The sequence below is a fragment of the Ambystoma mexicanum genome, chromosome 8 (assembly GCF_040938575.1).
Source record: "Ambystoma mexicanum isolate Mex_15411 chromosome 8, UKY_AmexF1_1, whole genome shotgun sequence".
In the NCBI taxonomy this organism is placed as follows: Eukaryota; Metazoa; Chordata; class Amphibia; order Caudata; family Ambystomatidae; genus Ambystoma; species Ambystoma mexicanum.
This window is the reverse complement of record NC_090929.1, coordinates 1424271013-1424297353: the sequence shown is the minus strand read 5'-3', so window position 1 is coordinate 1424297353 and position 26341 is coordinate 1424271013. Positions and strand designations below refer to the sequence as shown.

General features: G+C 48.7%; 1 protein-coding gene across 2 annotated transcripts in view; it reads left to right on the top strand.

Annotated features, from left to right (window-relative positions):
- PI4K2A (phosphatidylinositol 4-kinase type 2 alpha) overlaps positions 1-26341 on the top strand; it is a 362467-nt gene that overhangs the window by 223727 nt on the left and 112399 nt on the right. For both annotated transcript variants that reach the window (XM_069611565.1, XM_069611564.1), the window contains exon 6: positions 2132-2231. In XM_069611565.1, the coding sequence (XP_069467666.1) occupies positions 2132-2231 (100 nt within the window). The remainder of the gene's footprint in view (positions 1-2131; positions 2232-26341) is intronic.

Sequence of the window (26341 nt, the reverse complement as noted above, 5' to 3'; positions counted from 1 at the left end):
CCTCTAATATATACCTCCAGCCCACATGCATCAAACTGGGCACGGTGCCATGTCCTTCGTCCCTTTTATAGATCTTTCCCCATGGTAAGCGATCCTTACCTGACCAGTAGTGAGATTGCTCTGCAGTCTTCACCCAGGCCGCCACTGGCCCCTGCCTCTCGTGCTTTTTCTCTGCACTGCCACTCCGACAGGGCCAGCGAGTGTACGCTGACCCTAAGCCTCACTGCGTCTCAAGGCCAGGCTGTGCACAATCTACCTCAATTCCAATTGCACCACCAAATCGGATGCAGTGGTGGGTAGGAGGGATATAGGGGCAGGTCTAAGAAACTCCAGGATGAGAGGTCCACAGTTTCCGATCCTTGTTGCCACAACAGACTTCTGTGGGCCATCTCAAGTCCTCTCAATATGGGACGGGAAAGGATCTACTCTGTATGTGTCCATCTTGTTCCGAGCCCCCTAGCAGTCTCTCGAATAACCTTCCAATGGTGCATGCTGTTCTACCTCACTTTTTCATTGTGCAGCTGCTTGTGGTTCCGGTTTTTGCCTCTGGTTTTCAGTTACTGCACTTTTACTGATTTAACTTTTTCCATCTTGAGATTCAGTGGCAGCTTCCCTTCATAATTCTCATAGGTGCAGTGCTCCAAATCTACAAATGCACCTCTTCACGCCCTAGTGTTTTTACTATCAGACGTGTAATTTCCCATTACATCAAGTCTAATAAAGATTTGCATGTGAGGCTAGAGCGCCTGACTCTGCCCTAAAATGTGAACAAACCATATGTTCGATGCAGATGTCCACAGGGACGTTTCTTTGCCAAGCATCTCCCATGCTCGATATGTTAAAGGTGCTAATGCCTTTCTACCTGTAAGTTAGTTTTTTTTTTTCTTGAAAGGTCCTTTCTAAGCGCTACATACATAGCCTCTTTCTAAATCTGCCTGCCTCTACTCTTTGCCCTCTGCAACTAATCCAGAACAGGACTGCGAGACTTGTCCTTGGCCTCTTACCCAGGGTGTCAGGCATCGTATCTCTCCAGCCCTGAAATCTCTCCACTGGCTCTCGGTGGCTGCAAGGATCAAGTTCAAGACCCTCTGCATTGTCCACAAGGCTTTCTGGGGCCGGGGACCACACCATATCCAACTCTTCCTAAGCACTTTCCTTCTCGACCCCTCCACTCATCCACCTCCAACTCTGAGGGTCAGACACTTCTCCAGGCAGAGAGAGGGGGATAAATCTCTCTCCTTGGCTAGTTCCTCCCTGCGCCTCTCAAACTTGAGCAGGACCACCTCCGGTTCCGGAAGCAACTCCAGACATTCCTTTTCGCTTCTGCTTTCTCTCTCCTGATGATCTTGTTTGCTGCACTAACTGGTTACCTGACCTCCCTCTGAACCCACCTTATGGGGACCAGGCTCCTTCACGACCAGTAGCCCCATGCACTTCCTCCAGGCCTACCGCGCAATAGGGACTGTATCTGCAACCCTACGGTCCCCTGCCTCCTCCTCTTACTTTGAACCGGCCACCCTGGCAGAAATTATTTGAGCTTTGCTTTGCACTCTCCTTTTTCTCCCCCTTGCCCTATGTGAATGACACAAGGCCTAGTAAGATTGTTTTTGTTCCCCTTTGCCTTCCCCTTCCTTGTCTTGTCCCACCTAGAAACACTTGCTTTCATGTGCATTATAAATGACTTCTCATAACATACTGAAGGATTACAACCATACACCATTTGGAAGCTGCCATCTCACCCCTTCAAATGATTTGTGTTGTCTGCATTTTAAATCTTGCTTCACAGACAGCACACTTCACAGCATCTTTCCTTAAACATGTATAAAATGAGTGCAGGATCTCAACGTTTAAGTGTTCGTGGGTTTGCTGTGAGAGTAGGTGGCTTGAGAATAATTGGTGTTTTTATTTAGCATGACAAGTTAATTCTAATTGAAACCAAATCCTTGTAGTTTGTCTTCCCTAAATGTCTCTAATGGCTGCTTGTGGAATGATGGATCTGGACCGACCTGTCTAATTTACAAACTTATTCATGCCACGATTTGAGCGTATTGGGGCGGGGATGGAGAGGGTTCCCCAGATTGGTCCCAAGAATCATATTTTCTTGATGATTGAGTAACATTTCTTTTCCTAGGATATGGATTGGGTTATGGTGAAGGAACCAATCATCAAGCTTGCTGCCATCGACAATGGATTAGCTTTCCCTTTGAAACACCCAGATTCTTGGAGAGCATGTAAGTTTCTTCTTAATCTGCTTCCATTGAACCATCTTTCTGATTATTGATAAAGTGTACATGTTTCCACCCTTTAATTTAGCCTTTCCAGCAGATTGCCTTTTCCCTGTATTTTTGTATGCCCAGGATAATGATTAGCACTCACTTTGCCATTTATCTGTGGAATTCATGAGGCTTTGCATATATAAATAGAAACAACACCTAGGTTGCAATTTAACACGTACACTTCAAGCAGTCTATCCATCGGAGTACAAATAACTTGCATGATTTAGTGAAGAATTCTGTATGAAGGCAGTAGGCAAACCATGACTTGGAAATCTGACTTCATAAACTGCAATTGGGAACATTCTGAGGATAGGGATCAACCAAATAGTCAAATGTGGGAGGTTGGTTGTCATGCAAGGTCTCCAGGAATCACTATAGAAACCATATAGGAAGCTTGCACTAAAGGGGTTAGGATGTCTTTAACTAAATGTGACTCACGTCCATCTAAAGGAAGGCTACTCTTCCCTACGAATTCCTAACTTGCACACACCTATTTGTTAAAAACATGACCTGGCACGCAACCTGAGAATTCTGAGGTTATGATTACTGATTACTCGGCCTACATAAGATTAACCTGCTTTAAAGGGAAACCATCTACTTTCTTTACACACAGCATTCTATCTTTTGCATGTTCATTGGCTTGCAATAAATGGATGACCACACAGGGAGAGGCCAAGAAGACTTGAGTTTTTACGAATAAATATTGACAAGAAATAGATGATTTCTGAAAGTTATGTGTAAAAATGGAAAAAGGGGAGCCTTAGTTATAGCTTTCAGCAGCCTCTTTGCTCTTTTCCCTTTATTCTATGTGGCCTCTGCCAGGATCTGAAAAAGCACCCTTAGCAGGTTATGGATTCCTGCTCCTCGCTATTTCGCTTCTGTCTCACTCTAGAGTAGCTTCTTGGCTTCATCTTTTCAGGATCCAACCCCTGCCTGTGTTTAAGGTACAGTCCTCTGCTAGCTCTCTTGGTTTCACCAGTAACTTAGATGTAGGCATCAGGTGGCAGCTGGGTATCTCTCCCCTCCTGCCGTCCCCTCTTTGGTATCTCCCAGGGTCAGGCTCTCTTCCAGGGATTGCCCCTCCCTTGGTTTGGCTTCTTCCCGGGTTGTGTTGCTCTGGCTCTCCTCTTTCTGGTGCTTTCCAGTCATTAGGCTAGCACTGATATTGAGAGTTAAGCCATGGTCCCATTTTTATAGGGCCCTGATTTTCTGAATTACTTAATGCCCCCCAAGTATAGATTGAGGGAATAAACAATTTAGTCTAGTTCAGCGAGTATTTTCGGCTGTGGCAGGTTATTATTCCTCTGTTGGTGACTGGAGTGTGAGGCAATCCACGGATGAGGGCTCAAAGAGCCCAGTCTCCATGATGAAGTCCTGTGAAGGTATTCTATGTTGTTCACAGCTGTGTAGTAGGAGCAGGAGTGTTAATAGTGCCTCTGTGAGTATTCTTTGTGCTCACATACAGTGTAGGTGGGCCTGTCTCCAGTCTCCAAAATGTCCAGATTGCTGTCTCCCTCCTGTGACAAAGTCCCATGTTTCAAGCTAGAGGATGGGACAGGGTAAGCCATGGGGGCTGCTGTGTGCCATCACCTGCTACGTGAAGTAGGCCTGAAGATGATAAAATAAAGATCTGCGGGATCCCCAGTCTGTCACCTATTGTTTGAGCAGTCCTTTAGCTGCAGAGTCTCCTTGTAATGCCCTGCCAACCCCTCTTAGCATTCCAGCTAACAAGTTACAGAAGAGAACTGGTTTAAGCAAAGTGGAAAATGTGCTGAAAAGGCAAGGTGGCTCCCAGCCTGTAGCTGTCTGTGTGATTGTGGCAGCAGAACAATGAAAACACCAGGACTTGGTTTAAAAAGATTGGTGTTACCTCTGCTTGTGAATTAGATCCATGGGAGCTTGTGAATGTAACTCTACATATGAGCACAAATGCGCACCAAAAAAAGTGAAACAAGAAGGTGAGTGGCAACAAAGTTGTCTGCACCATGGACACAGAAGAACTGAAACAAAGATGGTGCCCCGCAACCCTCTATTTAAAAGCTCTAACAGTGTGGCTACATTGCATAGCAAGCTGGCTCTTCTGCAGTCTGTCTGCTGGACACCCAATTGCAAGGAATGCATGACCTGGAACCCAAGGTGAAGGTTATGTGGCAACCACAATGGATGGATCTGCTCGACTATAAAGAGGCCTAGGCATTTTGGAAAGCAGTGTGATACAATGGTTTTAGACTTGGAGAGGAGGAGTAGGTCTTTCAGTGAGGAGGCGAAAGCCAGGTGGGATGAAGTTACCAGATTACTCCATGTCTCCTGGGACCACCTACTCCAGTTCTGTTTTTTTAATTTATTTTACTCCTACTCCTGTCCCCTTTCCTCCATACGTATGGGACATCTCTCCGTCCTGTGGGACGGGACCGGAGCACTTTGTAAAAAGCATCCAAATTTTCCCCAAAATTTGTCCTTCCTCTCTTTCCTGTGCGGGGCCTAGCACGCGTCGTAACCCCGCCCACCTTGGCTCCGCCCCGTGCATCGCCCCTCAGTCCTTTTCTCCGCTCGATCGGGGCCGGACGCACTTGCATCCTCGGAAGATTTTCTTTCCTGTTTTCCTCTCTGGCTCTCGCTAGCGTTCGTCGTCTAGTCTGTCTGTCTTTTAAATTAGACTTTCCAGACTGTTCTTCGTATCATCGTCGCTTCGCAAGGGCGGATCCCCATCCTCTTTGTTTAGAGTGTTTGGGTCCGGAACACCGTTGGGACTCCTGTTTTTACTGTGACTCCCTTTCGGTCCGGGCTCTTCAATGTCAGTTGGAACGGTGGGAGGAGGTGTTCCGACGCACTCCTCCATCTCATTTTCAGGCGTTCATCGACGAGAAGAAGAAACGCCCGGTAAGTTCTTTACTTTTCAGAGCACCCCGGCTGGGGGATACCTTCCCGGGTTCCTCTCGAGCCGGGAGCGGCGTTGATCGCTCTGTCACCAGGGTTCGCCCTGAGGTGCCTGTCGGCCTAATAGTTCTACCAGAGTTTTCTCCGAGGGTCTCCGTAAGGGGCCTGTGTACACCGGAGTAACTTCTGAGGCCCCTCCTGTGGGGGCTGTGTGTAGACCCAGTTCTGCTGAGTCACAGGGTACCGGAGCTTGCTCTGAGGCCTCTCTTTCGGCGTCCCTCAAAAACAATACCGGGGTGCGCCCCGAGGCCTTGGTTGGGCTTGTGTTTACCGAACGGATGTTCGAGGCCCATGCCGATAAGGCTATTACCGGGCCTAGGCCCGAGGTCCCTCGTACAGAGGCTAAGGCTACCAACAGTTCTGAGGGGCTGGGCAGGGCCCTGTCGGTGAAAGCAGTTTCTCACCGTTCCCGCTCTTGTGGTGATACCAGATCTGTTGAGGGGGCAAAGAAGCAAGGTTCTTCTTTTACCGGCAGTGCCGAGGTCCTTCCTTCGAAGGCTCAGTTGGCGGTTGGTATGTCGCAGAAACATTCCAGGCCTCATAGTACCGGCTCTGCCGAGGTTCCTGATGTTAAGGCTAAGATTAAGACCCCTGACCCATCGACGGGGACCCCTGCCTCACTTCCTCACGTGCCGCAGGTCCCCTCAGATGAAGACAAAATGGCGGCCGTTCCCGCCACGACAACGGCGGCCATTTTAGGTACTACCCCTACAACTACACCATCGGCCTCTGGTGTGGGGTTCGGTCCTTTGGGTGAACCTAAGATCACTTGTGCGTATCCTTACCGGCCCGTTTATGATTGGAACGCCTGGATGCCTCTTCCGCACAATGTTTCGTTGCCTGCAGGGGCGGCCCCTTTGATTTATGTGGATACGTCGGCGGAGGGCCCGGCGTGGCACCCTTCTCCGTTACGTCCCTGGATTTGTCCACCTCATGAGAGGCCGCCTCGGGTTCCGAAGCAATCTCCTGAGGATGCTTTTTTCGGTAAATTTCAAGCGCTTATGTGCACCGACCCCATGAGGGAGTATTTCAAAGGGCTTTTTAAGGACATTTGTCCACCAGCGCCCCCGGCTCCACCCGTTCCTCTGGTGGTTCCGCCGGCGCCTCCCTTGCCCGTGGTGCCTGCCCCTGCTCTTCCGCCTTTGCCACTGTTGTCCCCAGTGGACAAGGCAGTGCCTGACACGGTTCAGCAGGATCCTGACCTGTCAGATGACCCTCAAGGCGAGCAGGACAACGAGGACCTTCCCCGCTCTGTTAGAGCTTTTCATGACCGGGTACTGGACATGATGAATTTCTTAGATGTCCCGGTTCCCGAGGCACCTGTTCCACAGGAGGGCATGCTTTCTGGGGCGTTCACCCTGTCTCCTTTGGAGCGTACCGGTCTTTTCCTGCAGAAGGATGTTTTGGCCGAGGTCCGAAGAGTCTGGGAGAAGCTACACTCGGGACTTTTTGTCAATAAAAAGATTGACGCGAGGTACAGGCTGCACTCTTCGGAGGAAGTGGCCTTGTCGTCTTGTCCGCCTCCCTCCACAGTGGTGGCCTGCAATCCAGACCTGCAGCATCCTCTTCCGCGACGGCTACTCAGGTCTTTGGAAAGGAGGACAAGCTCCTGGACTCCCTAGGGAGGAAAATCTTTGCCAATTCGGCCTTGCAACTCAGGCAGGCCAATGCCGAATTGATTTTGGTGGGAGCTAACATGCGGATGTGGAAAGGTCTGTCGGAGTTTGAAGAGCACATTCCGGTCGAGAAGTTGGAAGATTTCAGAGGTGGCCTTTCCGATGCCAGGGTCTTGGCCCAGGATCTCCTGGAGGCTGCGGCTCATCACATAGACACCTCAGCTCGGGGCATGATGCTCGGGGTTGATAACTCGAGGCAAGCGTGGTTGCATGCCACTAAGTTTTTGAAGGAAGTGCAAGACAAAGTATTGGACCGTCCATTCGATGGTAAGGAGCTTTTTCATTCTTCTACTGATGTAGAGCTCACCAAAACCAAAGATAGCACTCAGACGGTTAAATCATTGTCTGTTCTGGTTAAAGCTCCTTTCAAACCTCAGACGGTTATCGCAGAGTCGACCTTCTGGTTTCAGGGGCTTCCTCGACTGCAAATCGCGTAGAGTGGATACTCCTGCGGGGAATAACCACCGTAGACAACAGCGTACGCGGTATTTCTCCCGCTCCTTGGCCTCCTCATCAGGTTCAGGTGGCACCGCCACCGATAAACCTGCCAAATGAGGTTTTTCCGTGCTCGCACGAGACCCCGGTGGGAGGACGCATTGCGTCTCATTGGGAGGCGTGGCAGACCATCACAGAAGACAGATGGGTCTTGTCAGTCGCTCGGGCTTCCGCTTACCTTTACCCCCTACCCCACCACTCAACCCTCCTTTTCAGCTGTCTGGCTCACCTTCCCTCAAGGCAGAGGTTCAGAAACTTCTGCTCCTCAGAGCTGTGGAACCCGTTTCCCTTGGGGAGCGAGGGGAAGGCTTCTACTCCCGGCTGTTTACGGTGCCCAAACCCAACCAGGCTGGCCTGCTCACCATCCTAGACCTTTCCCAGTTCAATCTTTCCTTACCCCAAGAGAAATTCAAGATGATCACGCCCGGCCAGATTCGCTCCTCGTTGCAGGCGGGCGATTGGCTCAGCGTGGTGGACCTTCAGGATGCGTACATGCATATCCTGATTTGGGCTCCACACAGGAGGTACCTCCGTTTCTCTTTGGGAGAGGAGCACTTCCAGTTTCGGGTGCTTCCTTTTGGCCTCAGCTCGGCGCTGCGTGTCTTCACGAAGATGTCGGTGATTGCGGCCTGTCTTCGTCTTCAGGGTATCCATGTATATCCTTATTTGGACGATTGGCTTTTACGCATCCCTTGTCCGCTGGCGGCAGCGGGCAACCTCCAGTCTCTCCTTCAGCTCCTGTTCCATCTTGGGCTGTCGGTGAACTGGCGGAAATCCTCCATGACGATCTCTCAGGACCTTATTATTCTGGGTTTTCGTTGGAACACGATCGTCTGCAGAGTATACCTGACCGGGGACAGAATGGCGGATCTGTTGGCCACGTGTCAGATGTTTGCGCAGTCGAGAGTATGTCGGCCTGGTGGTTCACGAGGCTTCTGGGCCTCATGGCCTCGTGTGTGCTGGCTCTTCCTCTTGCTCATCTCAAAATGAGACGGACCCAGATGGCCCTTCGGAATTCATGGCGTCAGGCAGTGGACCCAGACTCCATGCGGATAAGGATTCCGGATTCCATGAGAGTGGACCTGGACTGGTGGTCTTCTCTCAGCAATCTGTCTGGGGGCGTGGGGTTTCAGGACCCGGTCCCTATGGCGACGATCATGACGGACTCCTCCCTCCTCGGGTGGGGTGCGACGTTAGATCTCCTTCAGGTCTCGGACCTCTGGTCGCCTCAGGACAAGCTCCTGCACATAAATCATTTGGAGCTTCTGGCAATTTTCTTGGCGCTCAAGGCGTTCAGACCGGTCATTGTCAACAAAGTGGTCCGCATAGGAACGGACAATGTGGTGTCAATGTATTACATCAACAAGCAGGGGGGAACGAAGTCTCCCCCCCCCCCCCCCCCTCGTGGATCTGTCCATCCAGATTTGGGAGTGGGCCGTGCTTCATGGTGTCTGGCTGCTTGCAGTGCACATCCCGGGCCAGCTGAATGTCACAGCAGATGCCCTCAGCTGGCGGACAGTGGTCAGCTACGAGTGGGAGTTGAAGGTGGAGGTCCTCTCAGGGATTTTCTCGCGCTGGGGCACACCGCAGGTGGACCTCTTCGCCACGGCGGCGAACAAGAAGCTTCCTCTGTCTGCTTCCAGAGGGGGGCTGGGAGCCTCCTCTCTGGGGGATGCCCTAGCGATTCCATGGCACAACATGAGAGCTTACGCCTTCCCGCTCCTGCCTCTAGTTCACCGGGCAATTTGGAATTTGAAGAACTCGGTGAACTGTTCTCTTCTACTGATAGCCCTGTGGTGGCCAGCCAGGTTTTGGTTCTCAGAACTCCAACACCTGTCGGTTTATCCGCCGATCAGATTACCGGTAACTTCCGATCTTCTCCACCAGGGGGAGCAGCAGCTGTGTCACCCCTCCCCACAATCGCTCAGCTTGGCGGCATGGTGCCTGAGTTCAGGTTTTTAGAGCATCTGAATTTGTTTGCGGATAACATGCGTATTATCTAGGCAGCCAGAAAACCCTCGACCAGATCTCCGTACAAGAGTAAATGGCTCAGGTTCTGTCATTGGTGTCAGCGGTCTCCGCTTATCTTTCTACGGATCAGTGTTCGTATTTTCTGACTAACCCAGTGGTAAAGAGGCATTTTGCTGGTTTAACACGCCTTTACCCTCCAGTTCGTAATCCGCACCCACCATGGGACCTGAATGTTGTCCTGACGGCGCTGTGCCATAAACCCTTTGAGCCGATGGCTACTGTGGACCTCAAGTACTTGTCTTGGAAAGTGTCCTTTTTGGTCGCCGTCACATCGGCAAGGAGAGTGAGTGAGCTGCAGGCATTGTCGGTGGAGCATCCTTTCTTGGTCTTTCACAAGGACAAGGTAGTCCTTCGAACTAATCCGGCTTTTCTGCCGAAGGTAGTGACCGAATTCCATTTGAATCAATCGATCTCTCTACCGGTCTTTTTTCCGAATCCCGCCTCTGAGGCGGAGAGGGTTCTACACTGTCTTGATGTCCGAAGAGCTCTTAAGTTCTACCTGGATAGGACTTCCGAGCTTAGAAGTTCTTCACAACTTTTTGTGACTTTTGGCAACCCTCAAGGCAAGCAGGCGCCTAAGGCAACTATTTATAGGTGGATTGCCGCCTGCATCATGGAGTCTTTCACTGTCCAAAAGCTGAAACCTCCTAAAGGTATTCGTGCACACCTGGTGCGGGGCAAGGCAGCTGCGGTTGCTTTTCAGAAGTATGTTCCCTGGGAGTCCATCGCTAGGACAGCTACTTGGGCCTCTCCATCTGCTTTCTGTAAGCATTACTGCCTCGATATGAGTTCTAGAGCTGATGCTCAGTTTGGTCAGGCTGTGCTGAAGAACCTTTTTCAGTAAGGGGTAATTCCATCCACCCGTAGTTCCTGTAAGGAGTGCTTGGGAATCTCCCACAAGTATGGAGGAAAGGGGACGGGACGTAGGAGTATTAAAAGGTTACTCACCATAGTGACCACCTTACTCCTAGTCCATAGTCCCCTTTCCTCCATACGCCCGCCCGCCGTCCCCTCTAATAAGGTTCCTCTGTATTGGTAATGGGTCTTTGACCTGGCAAAGAAAAGGACTGAGGGGCGATGCGCGGGGCGGAGCCAAGGTGGGCGAGGTTACGGCCGCGTGCCGGCCCCGCGCAGGAATGAGAGGAAGGACACATTTTTGGACAAAATGTGAATGATTTTTACAAAGTGCTCCGGTCCCGTCCCACAGGACGGAGAGATGTCCCATAAGTATGGAGGAAAGGGGACTATGGCTTAGGAGTAAATTGGTCACTACTATGAGTAACCTGGTAATTTTGCCTTATACCTACTCTATTCACCTGAAGTAATTGGGGACTAGCACTCCAAGATTGCAGTTGGAGAGGTGAACGCCTAGTACTGGGCATGGCGTGCCCAGTGACATGGAGACACTGGGTAACCTTGAAAAAGGGGTGGTAGAAAATAATGGGAGTGGAGATGAGACAGTGGGATTGGAGATGAGACCGAAAGACTACAATAAAGGGTAGGTTGTGAGAAAGCCTAAGATGCGTAAAGTGGACATGAAGGTGGGTGAGACGAGATACCGGGAAGACGCGAGTAGAGAGAATGTCAAATTGGTGCTGGCTAGAACCCTGACCAGTTGGGAGTGATCGGGGCGTTAGTGAGAGAAAAGCTAGGAGGGTAGGATGAGCGGAACAGGAAGTGGCATAGAGGAGAGGAGGTAAGGGGAATGAGGAGAAGGAGAAAACAAGGAACAAGTAGTCAAGGGGCAAGGATCTTATCTTGGTGGTGAAGGCGCAAGTGCTGGTAGAGATGGTGGCGGGGGCCTGTGGCGAGTACAAAGAGTTTATGCCTGGCAACCAACTAGAGGGCCCAGCACTATCTTGGCCAAGATCCAACAAAATCTGACATCTTGGCCACGTCCAGACGTTTGACAGGGCTGGTGGCCCTGGCTATGCATCCAGTGAAGAGTGGTATCCTGACAACTTCTACAAAAGCCAAACATCCAACAAAAAGAGCTAAGAAAACCCCAAAATACTGTGCATGACTGTTTTGGCTGAGTCCAAGGGAGCTAGAAGGACTGACCGCTTTACTGTCCTCCAGAAGGCCTGCTTTATTTATATGGTTTTGAGTTGCCCACACTGTTTTCTCAGTTCTGCCTAAACTATTAGCTTTACTTTTTTTTTTTTTTTTAAAGACACTTGAATCGTGAAACTTTGCTTTCCAGTTACCATTTTAGCCCTGTGCCGTGAACATCTTCACGCTGTTCTCTGGGCAAGTCTCCTGCCCCATCCTCCCAAAGCTCACATCTATCTTGGAAGTGGATGGTAGATGAGATGCCGCAGATTTCGTGCAAGGTCCAACAGGGCCCTGCTGTAAGGACACATTCACTGTTTCTCTTTTTTGGTTCCTCTGGTGCTGTAGACGTTGCACCATCATCAGACTGGATGCTTGATACCAGTCCAGTGGGTCCTGGTTCTCATCTGTGATGGTTTGGTGTTTGTGGGAGAATGGTCAGGTTTTTCTGATTGGCCAGGGAATATAGGTGGAATATTCTCTTGCCCTTACTGGTGGGATCAAACCCATAAACCTTTGCCCTTGGGTCATGCCCTAAAGCACAGGATGGGATGATCAGAGTGTTCAGTAATGGGGTTTATTATCAAACGACAACCAACGTAAACCCCACTTTTCTCATACATTTGGTAGAGCCTTCCCTCTGTCCCTTACACCCCAGCCTTTTGGGGTTCTTCCTTTCAACACCCAGGGGAACCAGTGTAGGGCATTTTCAACGGTTGTGAGTATGCCACTGTGTTGGGATCAGGGTTGAAGCAAGAAAGACTTTTACGTGAATCGTGCTTAAAACAAGTGATCTTCATGAGTCTAAATCCCAAACCAAGTGCCTTCATAGAAACAAACCAAAAGAAAGAAAATGTAATTCACATAAGTGGACCGTGTCAAGGTTTCTCCATGTCTCTCCCTGGCATCATTCAGTCTCTGAAGCTTATTCGGTTTCATGATAGTTTTGAACATAGAGTTCTTGCAACACCAGTGATGGGAATCTGACTCCCTCAGGTGGGTTGGACCTGTTGCGGATGACAGCTTGAACATATCATCCCATCTTCGACCACCACCATGGAGATTGGGTTGAAGGGTTAGAAATCTGGGTGATTAATCTCTGATATCCTTTTTCCCTGGTTCCGCCATAGTTGGGCTGTCCTCCTCCCCAGACTCTCCATTTCGATGTAAGCTCATGTCTAAGGGAACCTTCTACCCTAGCGCAGCTGCTAAATTTTTATTTGCTTTGGATACTATGATGATGCGAAATGGCCTTTGGGTATCGAAGCACATGTCTCCGTATTCTTCAGCCTTTCCCTTTCTGACATTACAAGCACCAATTCCAGAACTGCTGAACCATAATTTTTAATCATATTTTTGAGACCTATATCTACTTCATTAAATCATATTCTACAGAGTTTGATCCCAAAAGAAAGTGTTCCATACTATCGCATTTCTCAAAGGACCTGGATCGACAAGAAAACCAGCAATCTACATTCAAAGAAATGCCATGCCACTTAATGGGAACAACATCAGAACCTCAACAGAAAGGAGGAGATTGGCAGTGGAAAAAACAGTAGAGTGAAGTAACCATATATAGAGCGTGAGAAACTGATAAGTACCACCCGCCCAATCTATTTTATTATTTCTGAGGCTTGTGGAGCTTCTTATAATCTCATGCTTTGCATAGGACGGCATATCTCGATATTGGTGCTGAGTATTAGTCCATTTATTTTCTAACTCAAATAGGACGCCGACAGAACGGTCATGTAATACTAGCCCTACTGTGAAGTGTATTGTACCAGTGATCTTAGATTTTTTTTTTTTGTTTCTGTCATCAGTTTGGTCGCATTTGAGTTCATACTTCTTGCTCTTAAAGCTCAAAATTGAGCAAGACTGTTCATATTTTCTACTACCGAAGATTGCTCGACATAGACTAGTTGCTCGAGACTAATTATTGCAAGCAGGGTGCCGCAAAATCATACTGGATTATTAAAACTGCATGGTTACACAATTTAGAACCCAACATCGGAGACCCTAAACCTCTGCAAGCAGGCCCACTCAATGGAGTTACATAATGCATAGTTACATGATAACTAGTATTTATGAAAAACAATTGCCCAGATTTGAATATGAACTCTTCTAACAAAAAAACAGGCGTTTGGCCTTGACACAGGATGGGATGCCTTTCCATGTAGGTACATTTCCAAATTATGCACATAGGCAACCTGGTTCCACCATGTTGCCACAGATGTCTGGGAAAATTATTTCTAATTCGATTTCATTACCTTGATCGCTATTGTGATTCGTGCATACATTTCCTTGCACTACATTGCCATTGAATGTTGAGTGTGCACCCACCAGCTATGACTGAGAAGGCGGAAAATGGGGTGGAGATGCCACACGTATGTAGGATCCAAGGCAATAATGATTTCCAGAAGCCCTCATGAGATAGTCAGGAGAACATCCTATGTTTAAGAGTATCCTCTTGAAGTCGGCATGACCAACAACAAGCATTTGAGGTTCATCCTAATCTTGCTAGCATAGATGGTGTAAACAAAGCCATGTTGTACAAAATATGTAACGTCTGGGTGGTTGAGGCGTCCTGCTTCGGATCGTCCTCCACAAAACTGGCCAAAGGGTGTCTGGGAAAGCGATCTCGCACAGTCACTGTTCTAAGCGAGTTCAATTTTGTTATTCTGGTTTGGCATGCTGGACATGGATCTGCATCTGTAAATGTTATGGGGGTCACAGCCCGGGGCCCCTCCTCAGGCGATAATTGCAAAGATCCGGAACTATAAAGAAGCTCTTGGAGTACTATCGTAAAGGTGGAACGATAGGGCATCCACCAACATTACGGCATATCCTGATTATACTATGTTGGTGCAGAGGCAGCGATACAGCTATGTGGTGGTCAAGAGGAGACTGCGCACGGCTGGGATCAAGTACATGCTTTTGTACCCGGCAAAGCTGAAGGTTTTACACAAAAGTAGAGCTCTCATTTTCGACACTCCAGAGGGAGCGACGACTTGGCTGGATTTGCAAGGCTGCCCGGAGCGAGATGGGGAGCAGGATCATGTGGAGCGTGACAAGTGAGGGGAGATATTATGAATGCTGAAGGTATATATGAGGGGGGGGGGGGAGTCCCAGTAAGAGACCGTGGAACATTTGAATAGTATTGCTGCACTTTTGGACTCACTAACTTTGTTGGACTGGAATATAGAGAATGAAATGCACAAGTAAACTGAGTAGCGGTAGGCATAGTTGACTTAAAGTAATCAGGAGCAGCAGAATGGACACAACCTACCTCTAGGAATTAGTAGTAAGACAGCCACTAGGGCGACTTTACCCTGCTGAGCCGCGAGTACGGACTATTGCCAGAAAGGGCTAGATGCGGGGGTGCCTGAGATCCAGGGATGGAGCTGGGCAACAGTTGGGGAGGGAGTTGTTGGAACAGGGAAGGGAGGTGGGTGGGAGGGTGGATGTGGGGTTTGGTGTGTTTTTAGATATGGGAAGTTTGAGTTTGGAAACAAGCCTATATAGATGGGGGGAATACAATTGAGAAGGAACCTAGATATGTACTGCACTGGTGGGGTAAGGGATGGGACTCCAAACGGCCATGGGGGACCTTAAAATAATTACTTGGAATGTTAGGGGGTTTAATAGCCACTTAAAAAGGAACAAGGTTATGTTATACCTGCGTAGACAAAAAATAGACCTAGCCCTGTGCAGGAGACTCATCTGACGCGAGATAGGATGGAGCTGATTGGGAAGAAATGGAAGGGTGGAAGGGAGTAGTGGCGGGTTCTTCATATTCAGCCTATGCTAGGGGAGTACTTATCTGGGTTGCGCCGCATGTCCCCTTTCAACTGTTACGCACAATGGTTGAGATGGACGGAAGGATGGTCATAATGAGGGGACTGGTGGAAAACAGGGAGATAATCATTGTAAACATGTATGCCCCGAATCAAAATACAGCAGCATACTTTAGAACACTGTGCACCAACCTTAGCATGCGTGTTGGAAGCACAGTGATTTGGGGGGGGGGGACTTTAACTGTGTACTAAACCCTAGGGTTGATAGATCGGATGGGAAGATGGATAGACCCACCCCAGCCGCTAAAGCGTTGCAAACATTGCTAAATGACTTTGGGTTTGGAGATATGTGGAGGACACGCCACCCCCAAGCGAGGCAATACTCGCATTATTCCGCCCCGGAGCAATTACATACGAGGCTGGACTATGTCTTTGCCACGCAAGAGGTAATAATAGAGATCACACGAGCTGAATATAAAACAAGGGTCCTGTCGGACCACTCGTCTTTGATCCTCGGATGGCAGTATCGACCCCTGAGAGCGAGGATTCCGACATGGCGCCTCAGGGCAGAGGCACTGAGAGACCCCTTTTTTAGGGAGGATATGAGGGAGGAGATCATAAACTATTTTGAGACAAATACTGGCAGTGTGGACTCGGCGGGCGTGTTGTGGGAAGCCTTTAAGGTTGTGATTAGAGGGGTAGCCATAGCGAAATCTAAAAGATTGCAAGGAGGGATCCTGGCTGACCTAAGGGAAACAGAAGGAGAATTGGAAGAGGCACTAAGGGGAGAAAATAATACCAACGAAGACATGGAACTAATACTCAGGCTGCAGCAGAAATGTGCTGAGCACTGGGAACGACTGTGTAACCTCAACTATAAAAAATATATAGAGACAGCATGCGGGAGGGGATAAACCAGGAAGGATCTTGGCACGGTTATATAAGAATGAAACCACCAGACCTACAATTAGGTCAATAACAAGGGAAGACGGTAGTGTAGCTGACACCCAAGAGGGAGTTAATCAGGAGTTTGTAGACTATTACAGGCTACTATATGAAGATGATGGGGAGGGCTGTGGTACAACGATAACAGACACACTGGAGGATATAGGATTGCCGAAGATAAGTGCTGAGGAGAGAGAGGAGTTGGACGTGCCGATTACTTTGGAGGATCTAGAAGAGGCGGTGAGACAGTTGCCCACAAGTAAGATCCTGGGGGCTGATGGACTCCCGAGTGAATTCTTTAAAGTATTTAAAGAAGAGGTGCTCCCCCCCACTGTTAGAAATGCTGAATGAAGCGTACGAGTTGGGTAGACTGCCAGAGTCACTTAGAGAAGCGATTATAATACTGCTCCCTAAACCTAATAAGACTGGGCATAGCTGCGGTTCATATAGACCTCTGTCAATGTTGAATCAAGACCGCAAAATACTGACCTCTGTCTTGGCAAACAGACTGAGAAGGGTTATTGGGAAACTAATACACCCTGATCAGACAGGCTATGTCCCACATATCTAACAATCATAGGCGACTCTATCGAGTATGGGAGCGAGGGCGAAATAGCAATTGTGTCATTGGACGCAATAAAGGCCTTCGATTCGGTCAAATGGCCATAGCTGCTGGCGGCCCTGGCTGGCTATGGGATGGGCCCTGGATATCTGCGGTCGGCGGAAATGCTATATAGTGAACCGCTGGCTAGAGTTAAAACGGGAGCAGTAGTATCAAAGATGGCGACTCCGTAGAGGTACCAGACAAGGATGTCCGTGGTACCCAATGCTCTATATACTGGCCCTAGAACCCCTAGCGATATACTTGAGGCAACAATATGATACGATGGGGATTTCTGTGGGAGAGGAACGACATCTGATCTCCCTATATGCGGATGACATGCTGCTGCATTTGCGACACCCGGAGGAAAACCTCCAATACATTCTAGAAGTGATGGAAAGATTTGCAGGGTTGTCTGGTATAGCGGTGAACCCTCAGAAATCTAGCATGTTCCCACTGGGAAGATATAAAGGGATCCCATTGAAACAGCTACCAGTGTTACAGATACCATGGGCGGTTAGCACATTTCATTATTTGGGGTCAGATGTATACCACACAGTGGAGAATGAACATAGGTGCAACACGGAAGTAGCCATTAAGAAAATCGAAAAATGCATGAGGTTCTGGTTGAAGCTGCCTTTAGCAATGATGGGACGTGGGGCAATGCTGAAGATGGTGGTCCTGCTAGGACTCCTGTACTTTTTTGGGAATATACCGTACTTGATATCCAAGAGGTTCTTCACTAGACTGAACAGTATGTGCAAGGATTTCCTGTGGCATGGCAAGCGGAACAGGGTGGCCTTCTGGAAGCTACAGAATTTCTATGAGAATGGGGGTATAAAGCTGCCTAATTATGAGGTCTATTATGTAGCAAGCCAACTGCAATATGTTACTAAATGGCTCTCAGATGAAGTTTCCTCTGAGTCCAGGTTGTTTGGACAAGACTGGGCCCCGTTTTACTTGAAAGAGATGATGTGGTTGCCCAAGGCAGAGATGGAAGAGCGGCCCAAGATGATGATACTTTGGTGGAAGATGTGGCGTAGGGCATGCACGATGATGGAGAACCCATCCCCATGTTCCCCACAAGTACCACTAGTTGCATTGGCAAGGGGAGAAAATCAACTAAGGATGATAATCAGAAACCACTGGGAACCGGTTGGGTTGGCAACAATGGGGGATATTTGGCAAGAGTGGACTATCCTAGATTTTGAGGTGTTCGGCGAGGAAACTGGATTACACACAGGCCAGTATATTAAGTATCATAGAATGGTGCAGAGAATAAAGAGAACATGGCCTGAAGTGGTACTGGCGGAAGAACCTGATGCTACCATAGACACGATATATGATATAGTGGAGGTGGGGACATGAGATATCTAGAATATACAAGATGATTGTCTAAAGTTGGGAAGGAAATAATACAATTGAGGCAAGACTGGGAAGCGGAAGTAGGAGCCCCGATGGAGGACGGGATGTCGGAACGAGCCCAGGGGTATCATAAGAAGGTGTCGAGCAATGCGAGATTAAAGCAGATACAACTGTACATTACGCATAGGGCGTATATGACACCCCAAAGGATATCCAGGTTCAAAAATGCAGGACGACCAGCATGCCCTAAATGTGATGAGGAGAATGCAGGGATGGTGCATATGTTTTGGTCATGCCCGGTCATTGAGCGCTTCTGGAGCGAAGTGCCACAGAAACTAGCAGAGAAAGGGGTTCAGATTGCAGTGGACACAGTGTGGGCCTGCTTGTTGGGGAGGGGGAAAGGAGGGGGAGGGGGAAGTTCCCTTGATCACGAAAACTCAAGCATGTGAGTAAACTTAAAGATCTGGCATTTGTGCTTGCGAAGAGGAGAATCGCTATGGAGTGGAATACCTGCCACAGACCGCGAGTAGAGGTGTGGTGGAAAGACTTGCAGAAATGGGCGGAGGCAGAAACTATGGTATGGCAGGAAGCGAGCAGTGCTGGAGGGGAGGAGGAGACAGACCCTGATGGCCTGGAAATCATTAATAGCAGAGGTGTTTGGGTCAACATAAGACCCAATGGAACCCACGGAAAGGGAGACCCTATCACAAGATGCAGGAACAGAATGAGAGAAATATTAGGCTCGGAATGGGGGGTGGGATAAGGGAAGCAGTGATCAAAATTGAGCGATTTATAATTGGAATGTCATTATATGCACTGCATGTTTTGTTTGTATTGTTTGTTTGAATAAACCAATGAAAAACTTTTTTTAAAAAAATAACTGCCGAACCAATCACTTGGCCCAATGCTGCCTTCTTTTTTCATCCTCTCTCCGATGGTCATGCACTGCAGCAATTGCATGTGATAGTGTATGCAGAAGGTATAAATGTGCAACATGCACTCCCGTTTTTTCGGCGAACACTGCCTTCCATTGCTGTGAGCAGGTCCAGGATGTAGCGGAGCTGCATGGTCATCAACTGCAGGGCTCAGAGTTCTACTCTGAGGACATTGAACCCTTCTTCAATGTCGTTAGCCAGCTGGATCAGCTCCCACCTTACAATCTGCAACCATTTAGCGTTTGCTCGGGCCTGGATACTTGGTATAAGTAACGCAAAAAATGTCTCTGCTGTGCTGAACAGCTTGAATTGGTCCGGTATCTGTGCTAAGAGTGTGGAAGAGTCTTTGGAGATGTAGTTTGATGCCCTCCTTTTACGTGACACTCTGTCTTGTAGCTTGTCCTCCAACAGCACGTCATACATGGGGGGGGGGGGGTTCTTCGGTTGTTGACTGGGTCGTCTGGTGGGCACTCTCTCCCCTTGGACATGGCTCTCCAGAATTACCATTGGGGCTGAATGCAGTGTAGCCAGGGCATAAGTACCTCTCCATTACTACGGGAGGTGCAAGTAAGCCTGTTTGCCACATACCCTGTACGGGTCCATCAATGCAGCTGTTCCTTTTACGCATGTCGGGGAGGACAAGTGTTTGGTTGCAGTATTTGTTTGAACCCATGGGCATCTTCCCTCTCCGTGAAAACAAAGTTTGTATTCTACTTCGCTCTGGATCTTGATTGGTTTCTAGAGAGCTGTTGACCATGTTAGCCTAGCAATGTGCTAAAACCATGTTTGAATGCAGGTTCTTTCTATCCATTGAAATGTTTCTTCCGACAGTCCTTGTAGTGCTTCTGCTTTGCACATCACTGTCTGTTGCCATTTTGTTTTCTGCAAACATTGTCCCTTTGATGCAAAAAAATAGTTCCTTGTTGAAAATTTCTCCTTGACGCTTGCTGTGGCAGGTCTTCTCCTTCTGGATTAGTGGTAACGTTGCCTGGGAGGTATTTCGAATTCTGCAAAGTGCAAGATGAACGAGACACTGGGCATCGGCTATGGGGACTTCTTGTGGTATTAGAACCTTTGGGTTCCCTGATGCTTGGGATATCGGGGGAACACACATTTGTTGCCTGTTTACCCATGGTGCTCATGTCAGAGTACCACTTATTAGATTGATCTGGGTGGCGGGGATCTTCCACTGCATCCAGCCCTAGGCTATGTTATGCATCATATCTGTTTCGTTTTATTTCCCTTTTCCTTCTGTTAGTAACCCGTAGGCCATGCCTTGTGTGTACAATTCTTTGATAAAGGATAGGAAACATCTCCAATAATAAAAGAAATGCTCCAATACAGTCCTAAGCATAATAATGTTGAAAATACAATGGCCGTAAGCTAAAGACCACAATCTTAAGAGTACGCCCTAGTGGCGCTAACATTGCCCCTATTGCTATCTAACTCTGTTGTGATCCCCTGCAGGGCCCTTCTGTCTGCCATTGTTGCACCTACAGGGTGGAATACAAGTGGTTAAGTGCCCTTTCAGTTATACTATATATATAATTTCACTTCATCACTTTACTTTTGAGAGAGAGGGAGGGAAATGCACACTATATGGCGCTCATTTTATTTACTTTATAAGCACAATGCACTTTATACCATGTTAATGCTGCTTTAAAAATGTGTACCATTTATCTATCGTAGGAATGTGCTTTGCACTTTTTAGTATGTTTACAAAACCAGACATGGCCCTTTTTATTACTAGAATGCACTATGCACTTTATAGTCCGCAATTCTGCACTGACAAAGTACATTTGATGTAACACATGACATTATGCCATATATGCATATGTTTATAGTACTATTGTGGTAAACTATCCCAGTGTTGGTAAATGCATTTTTAAATGAATAAGGAGCCTTGTATCCATATTATATATTTATGAGCTGGGAACATTCTAAGAGGAAAATGCACTATGCACTTTAAACATGACCCCTAGAAATGCATTATGCATTTCGTAACCACATAACATCTCCTACCTGCAATAGGTGAAATATAACAGCCCTCTGAAACATAGTATACAAAGCCTAGATTACCGTATCGAGCATGGAGATTTTTGTTAAATACCATGTCTTTTTATAATGAAATTATGATAAGAACATGTATGTTTTATTACAAAAGTTGAAAATAATGCTTTTACTTTTTAGGTTTATTTTCTTCGTTTTTTGTGATATGGATAGCTTGGACTTGGTAGCCCAATCCAACATGGCTACTAACCATAGTACCATCTTTTTGCAAGTCACCTCTTCTCTGTCTGTCACCATGGTGTGGTGTTGGGTTTAAAAACAAACTCCCAAAGGGGAGGAGTAACTGTGAGCAAGCCACAAGGTTGTGGCGAAACGCGTCGGGCTGCTGTCTGGCTAATGATGTAACTGGGAAATGTTCCTTTTTAAAAGAACTGCAATGATTCAATAAAGGTTGTTTAAATGCACACAACCGGTGCAGTTTCTTTTTCAACTCTCGATCTGTAACGAGGCATTTTTTGGAACCTCATGCTTGGAACTGCATGGTGAGGAGTGCAGCTTGAGGGAATAGCGTATACACATGCTATTCTAAATGGAAATGTGTGTGTATGTATATATGTGTGTGTATATATATATATGCATGCGAGTTGGCCGCGAAACGCGTAAACGCCTCCTCATGAGGAGTGGTGCACTTGGGAGGACCTGGACACTTTGGTCTTTGTTTGTTTTTTCCAATTTTGGAACAGATTTCCATGGATTTTTAACGTGACTTTTTCCCTGTGAAATGAATAAAGGAACAGTTTGGAATGAAAAACAACGGTTTGGATTTCAACTTCTTGCAATGGTGACTGGTTGTTAAAGTTATTGTGGAGAGTGCAGCTCGAACCATCTACCTAACATGTAGAAGCAAGAATATATATGTGTATGTGTATATATATATATTTCTGAGGCTTGTGGAATCTGCTTAGATCACATGCTGTGCTGTGCATAGGCCGACATCTAGTGGAAGCTGCGGAGTATTACAGTTTGTTTTTCGAAACTCGAAAATGGGCGTCGACACAGGCGTGCCAGTAATACTATCCCTAGTGTGACGTCCACTGTACCCAAGATCCCTCACGCGTCTAGGATCCTCAGATTGTTTTTTTCCGCCATACTCGTTGGAAGCATCTTGCGGAGTCCCCTGGCCTTAGCCATACTTTTACTAATAATTGCAATTTAATATTCTTTATTGACATCCTTCCCCACCCCAACGTCGACCCTCGACAATCGACGACGGCTGGAGAAGACATCGACCGTCGGCTGCTGCACGACGGATCTGGGCCTCGGAAGGCCGCTGGCCTCGGCCCGGGCCTAGTAGGCCGCTGGCCTCGGCCCTGCAAGTAGGGAGAGTGGGGGGTGGTACATACTCTTCACTCTTGGTATATAGATACACTTATATATTTCCTACACTTATCAGCCCGCTGCCTCAAGGTGCGTATGGAGGGTACCCCTTTCCAATTCTGCCCCAAGTGCAACCGCAAATACCCTTGGGTCGACAGGCACGCCACGTGCAATCTCTGCTTGCCGAGGGACCACCCCGAAGTGACCTGCAGAGCGTGTAGTAGGTTTAAACCTAAGACACTCAAGGACCGTTCGACAAAGCGTTGGGCCCACCACGCCAGGCAGGCGGCCATGGCAGCGGAGGGCGCCTTCAGCGATGGCAGCGACGCCGTACTTTCGGACGGCGAGGGCATTACGGCGTCGAAAGACAGCCGAGCGCAGGTCCCCGACCTCGGAAGGTCATCCGGCAGGGCGGCTATGGGGAAGACCCCCGGCGACGCAAGCGCTACACACCCTACACACACTAAGCACACTAAGTCCAACCGAACCTCGACGACGTCGACTTCTCGGAAAGAGGCACAAATAGAACGGTCCGACTCGGTGTCCTCTGGGCGCTCTCGATCGAGATCGCCTCATGACGCAAGGCAATCATCCACTCTTGCCAAGAGTGCCTCGCTCCCTAGACTAATGGAAGTTCGATCGTCGGAGGACGAAGACGACTTCCACCCCCAGGCCGCGCTCCAAGAGACGGAGGCCGCAGTTAACACCAGCGAGGCCCCACGCTCGAAAGACACAGATACCTCTCCCGATCCTCGACGCCAGGCGTCGAAAGTCTCCGGGGCCTCCAAGGGACAGGGAAAACATTTTTCCATGCACGGGGAGGGGGGGAAACAGCGGAAAGCACATTCTTCCACTCCTGTAAGACCATCCTTCCCCCCCTAAGCAGACAAACAAATAGAAGTCTACTGAGAGATCAACATCCAGCAAGGGTACCCTTGATAAGTCCCCTAAACTGCCTACTAAAGTCATCCCCTGTTCCAAAGAATGGTCCAGCGAAGACATAGACAAGGTCATGTCAAGGATGTCTTCCTTGGCTGATTTTTACGACAAGAATCCAGAGCATTTCCTCTCGTATGATCCTCAGGGAGCCACACCCTCAGGTTCCACTGATCCCATCCCCCTAAGTAAAAGGGCCCGGTTCGAAAGACCTGAACCCTTCAAGGTACAGCCTTACTCTACTCCATACTCTACTCCACACCCCAGGTACCAAGGAGAGCCTTTCCCTGAGGGGGACCAGGAGTTTGAAATTATGGAGGAACAAACCGGGACGGAATACTATGCGGATGATGAGGACCAGGAGGAGGGAGAAGATGAGCAGGAAATTTACAGAGTAGATTCCCCGGTAGAGAACGAAGCCCCAGTTAACGACTCGCCAGTCGATAACCAGCCCCTCCTTAATGAGGTTCTCGCTCGCGCGGCAGAACATTTTCACATCGACACCCACGGTGTACAGGAGGAAAGGGACTTCGCAGAAGAGTTGGTAGGAGAGAGGAGGCCGGTCGCTCAGACCATCCCTATCCTTAAATCCATCCAACGAAGAATAGATCCGTCCCTGGTGAACCCAAACCTCACCAGAGCAGTCAACCCCAGGGTCGAAAAACTTTTCCGGGCAGCCCAATCTGACCCTCTCTATATAAGAGGACATCTTAAACCAGACTCCCTAGTGGTTACCAACACTCGGAAGAGGGCTGGAACACCCTTATCTTCGTCAGAAGCTCCTCCCGACAAGGTGAGCAAGAAACTTTACGGCTTTGGCAGAAAGGTAGCCTCAACGTCCGCCTACCAAGCAAGGATTGCTAACTCCACCACCCTGTTGGCCAGCTACAACTGCCATCAATGGGAAGAGGTCGCGGCACTCATAGCCTCTGCTCCAGAACCCTTAAAGGGCCAATTGGCTCGGTTCTCGGCAGAAGGGAGAGCCGTGTCTGGTTGCATATTGAAAGCAACTTTCGACGCCGCGGACAACGCAGGTAGATTGATAGCAGAGGGTACTGTTATCAAGAGACATGCGTGGTTACGGCAGTCGGGGTTCAAAACAGAAACTCAGGCTTCTTTAATAGACAAGCCGGTGGAACCCGATCTATTGTTTGGGAAAGCGGTCGAAGACGCACTGAAAAACGCCAAGGACGAATACGAAACACTTAAATCCCTTGGCCAACTAACCAACAAACCCCCTAACCAGAGGGGGAACAGTAATTTTCGTCGCCCACGCGGCCAAAATTCACAAAGAGGCAACTATGCCCAGGGACAGGGTACACAGTGGAACAACAGCCAGCAGTCTACCCAAAGTTACGGCAGGGGTAACAAAAGAGGTCGTGGGAGAGGCAGAGGCAGCCCCAACAAGGGAGGTGGCACGCCTCCACCGAAGCAGTGACGCTCAGTTCAGGGTCCCTTCTCACGCAACCCCAGTAGGGGGACGCATTTCCAACTTCACCCAGGCTTGGGAAGGGATCACCTCAGACAGATGGGTGCTGTCAACAGTGTCCTCAGGATATTGTATAGAATTACTGCAGCGTCCCCGGAACCATCCTCCACGACAAAAAGTACACTCCCTAGAACATCAGAAAATCCTTCTCGAGGAGATCGCCATTCTGCTAGAAAAGGATGCGATAGAACTCGTCCCAGGACACCAGGTAAACAATGGTATCTATTCAACCTACTTCCTTGTGCCAAAGAAAGATTTGACAATGCGCCCAGTATTGGACCTACGGCCTGCCAACAAGTATGTCAAGCCCCAAAAATTCCGTATGACCACGCTACAAGAGGTAATCCCCCTCCTAAAAAAGGGGGATTACATGGCAACCTTGGATATGAAAGATGCTTATTTTCATATTTCCATGCTCCCGGCGCACAGAAAGTACTTGCGCTTCAAGGTGGACAGTCGCCACTACCAATTCAAGGTACTGCCCTTCGGGATAGCTTCAGCACCAAGGGTATTTACCAAGGTACTGGCGGTGGCAGCGGCACACCTACGCAGGGAGGCAATCCCAGTGTACCCTTATCTGGACGACTGGCTCATAACGGGGGAAACCCCAGGAATTTGCAGGACAAACATTCAAAGGACTATCGAACTCCTCCACGAATTAGGCTTCTCAATCAACGAGAAGAAGTCAAGCCTGGTGCCAAGCACCTCAAAACAGTTCCTAGGAGCAATCCTAGATACTCAGGAAGGGTTGACCTTCCCTTCGGAAGAGAGAATTCGGAATATACTACTGCAAATTCCACATTATCAGTCCGGTCCACAAATAACGGTACGCAAAGCAATGCGGTTACTGGGCATGATGGCGTCATGCATTTACCTGGTCCCCCACGCGCGTCTGCGCATGCGTCCCATGCAGGAATGGTTGGCGAAACAGTGATCTCAGGCAAGTGGTCAGTGGGACGATCTAGTGGTCGTTTCGCCAACACTTGTACAGAACCTACACTGGTGGACAAGAGAGAATCTCGCAAGGGGAAAACCCTTTTACGATCCCGAAGTACAGGCAGTGGTGACTACAGATGCATGCCTGACTGGGTGGGGAGCTCACCATCTCCACCACTTAGCTCAGGGTCTCTGGTCTCACTCAGTAGCCAAGAACCACATCAACCTCCTAGAGCTTCTGGCAGTATTCCGAGCGCTTCGGGCGTTCGAGCCCCATCTACTAAACTTGTCGGTGCAGATCCGGACGGACAGCACGACAGCCATGTTCTATTTGAACAAGCAAGGAGGGACTTGTTCGCCAAATCTGTCCAAGCTTGCCCAGAAAATCTGGATATGGGCACTCAGACGGAACATCTTCCTGTCATCGCAACATGTTCCAGGGGAGCTCAATTCCCTAGCGGATGCTCTAAGCAGAGACTCCCTCCC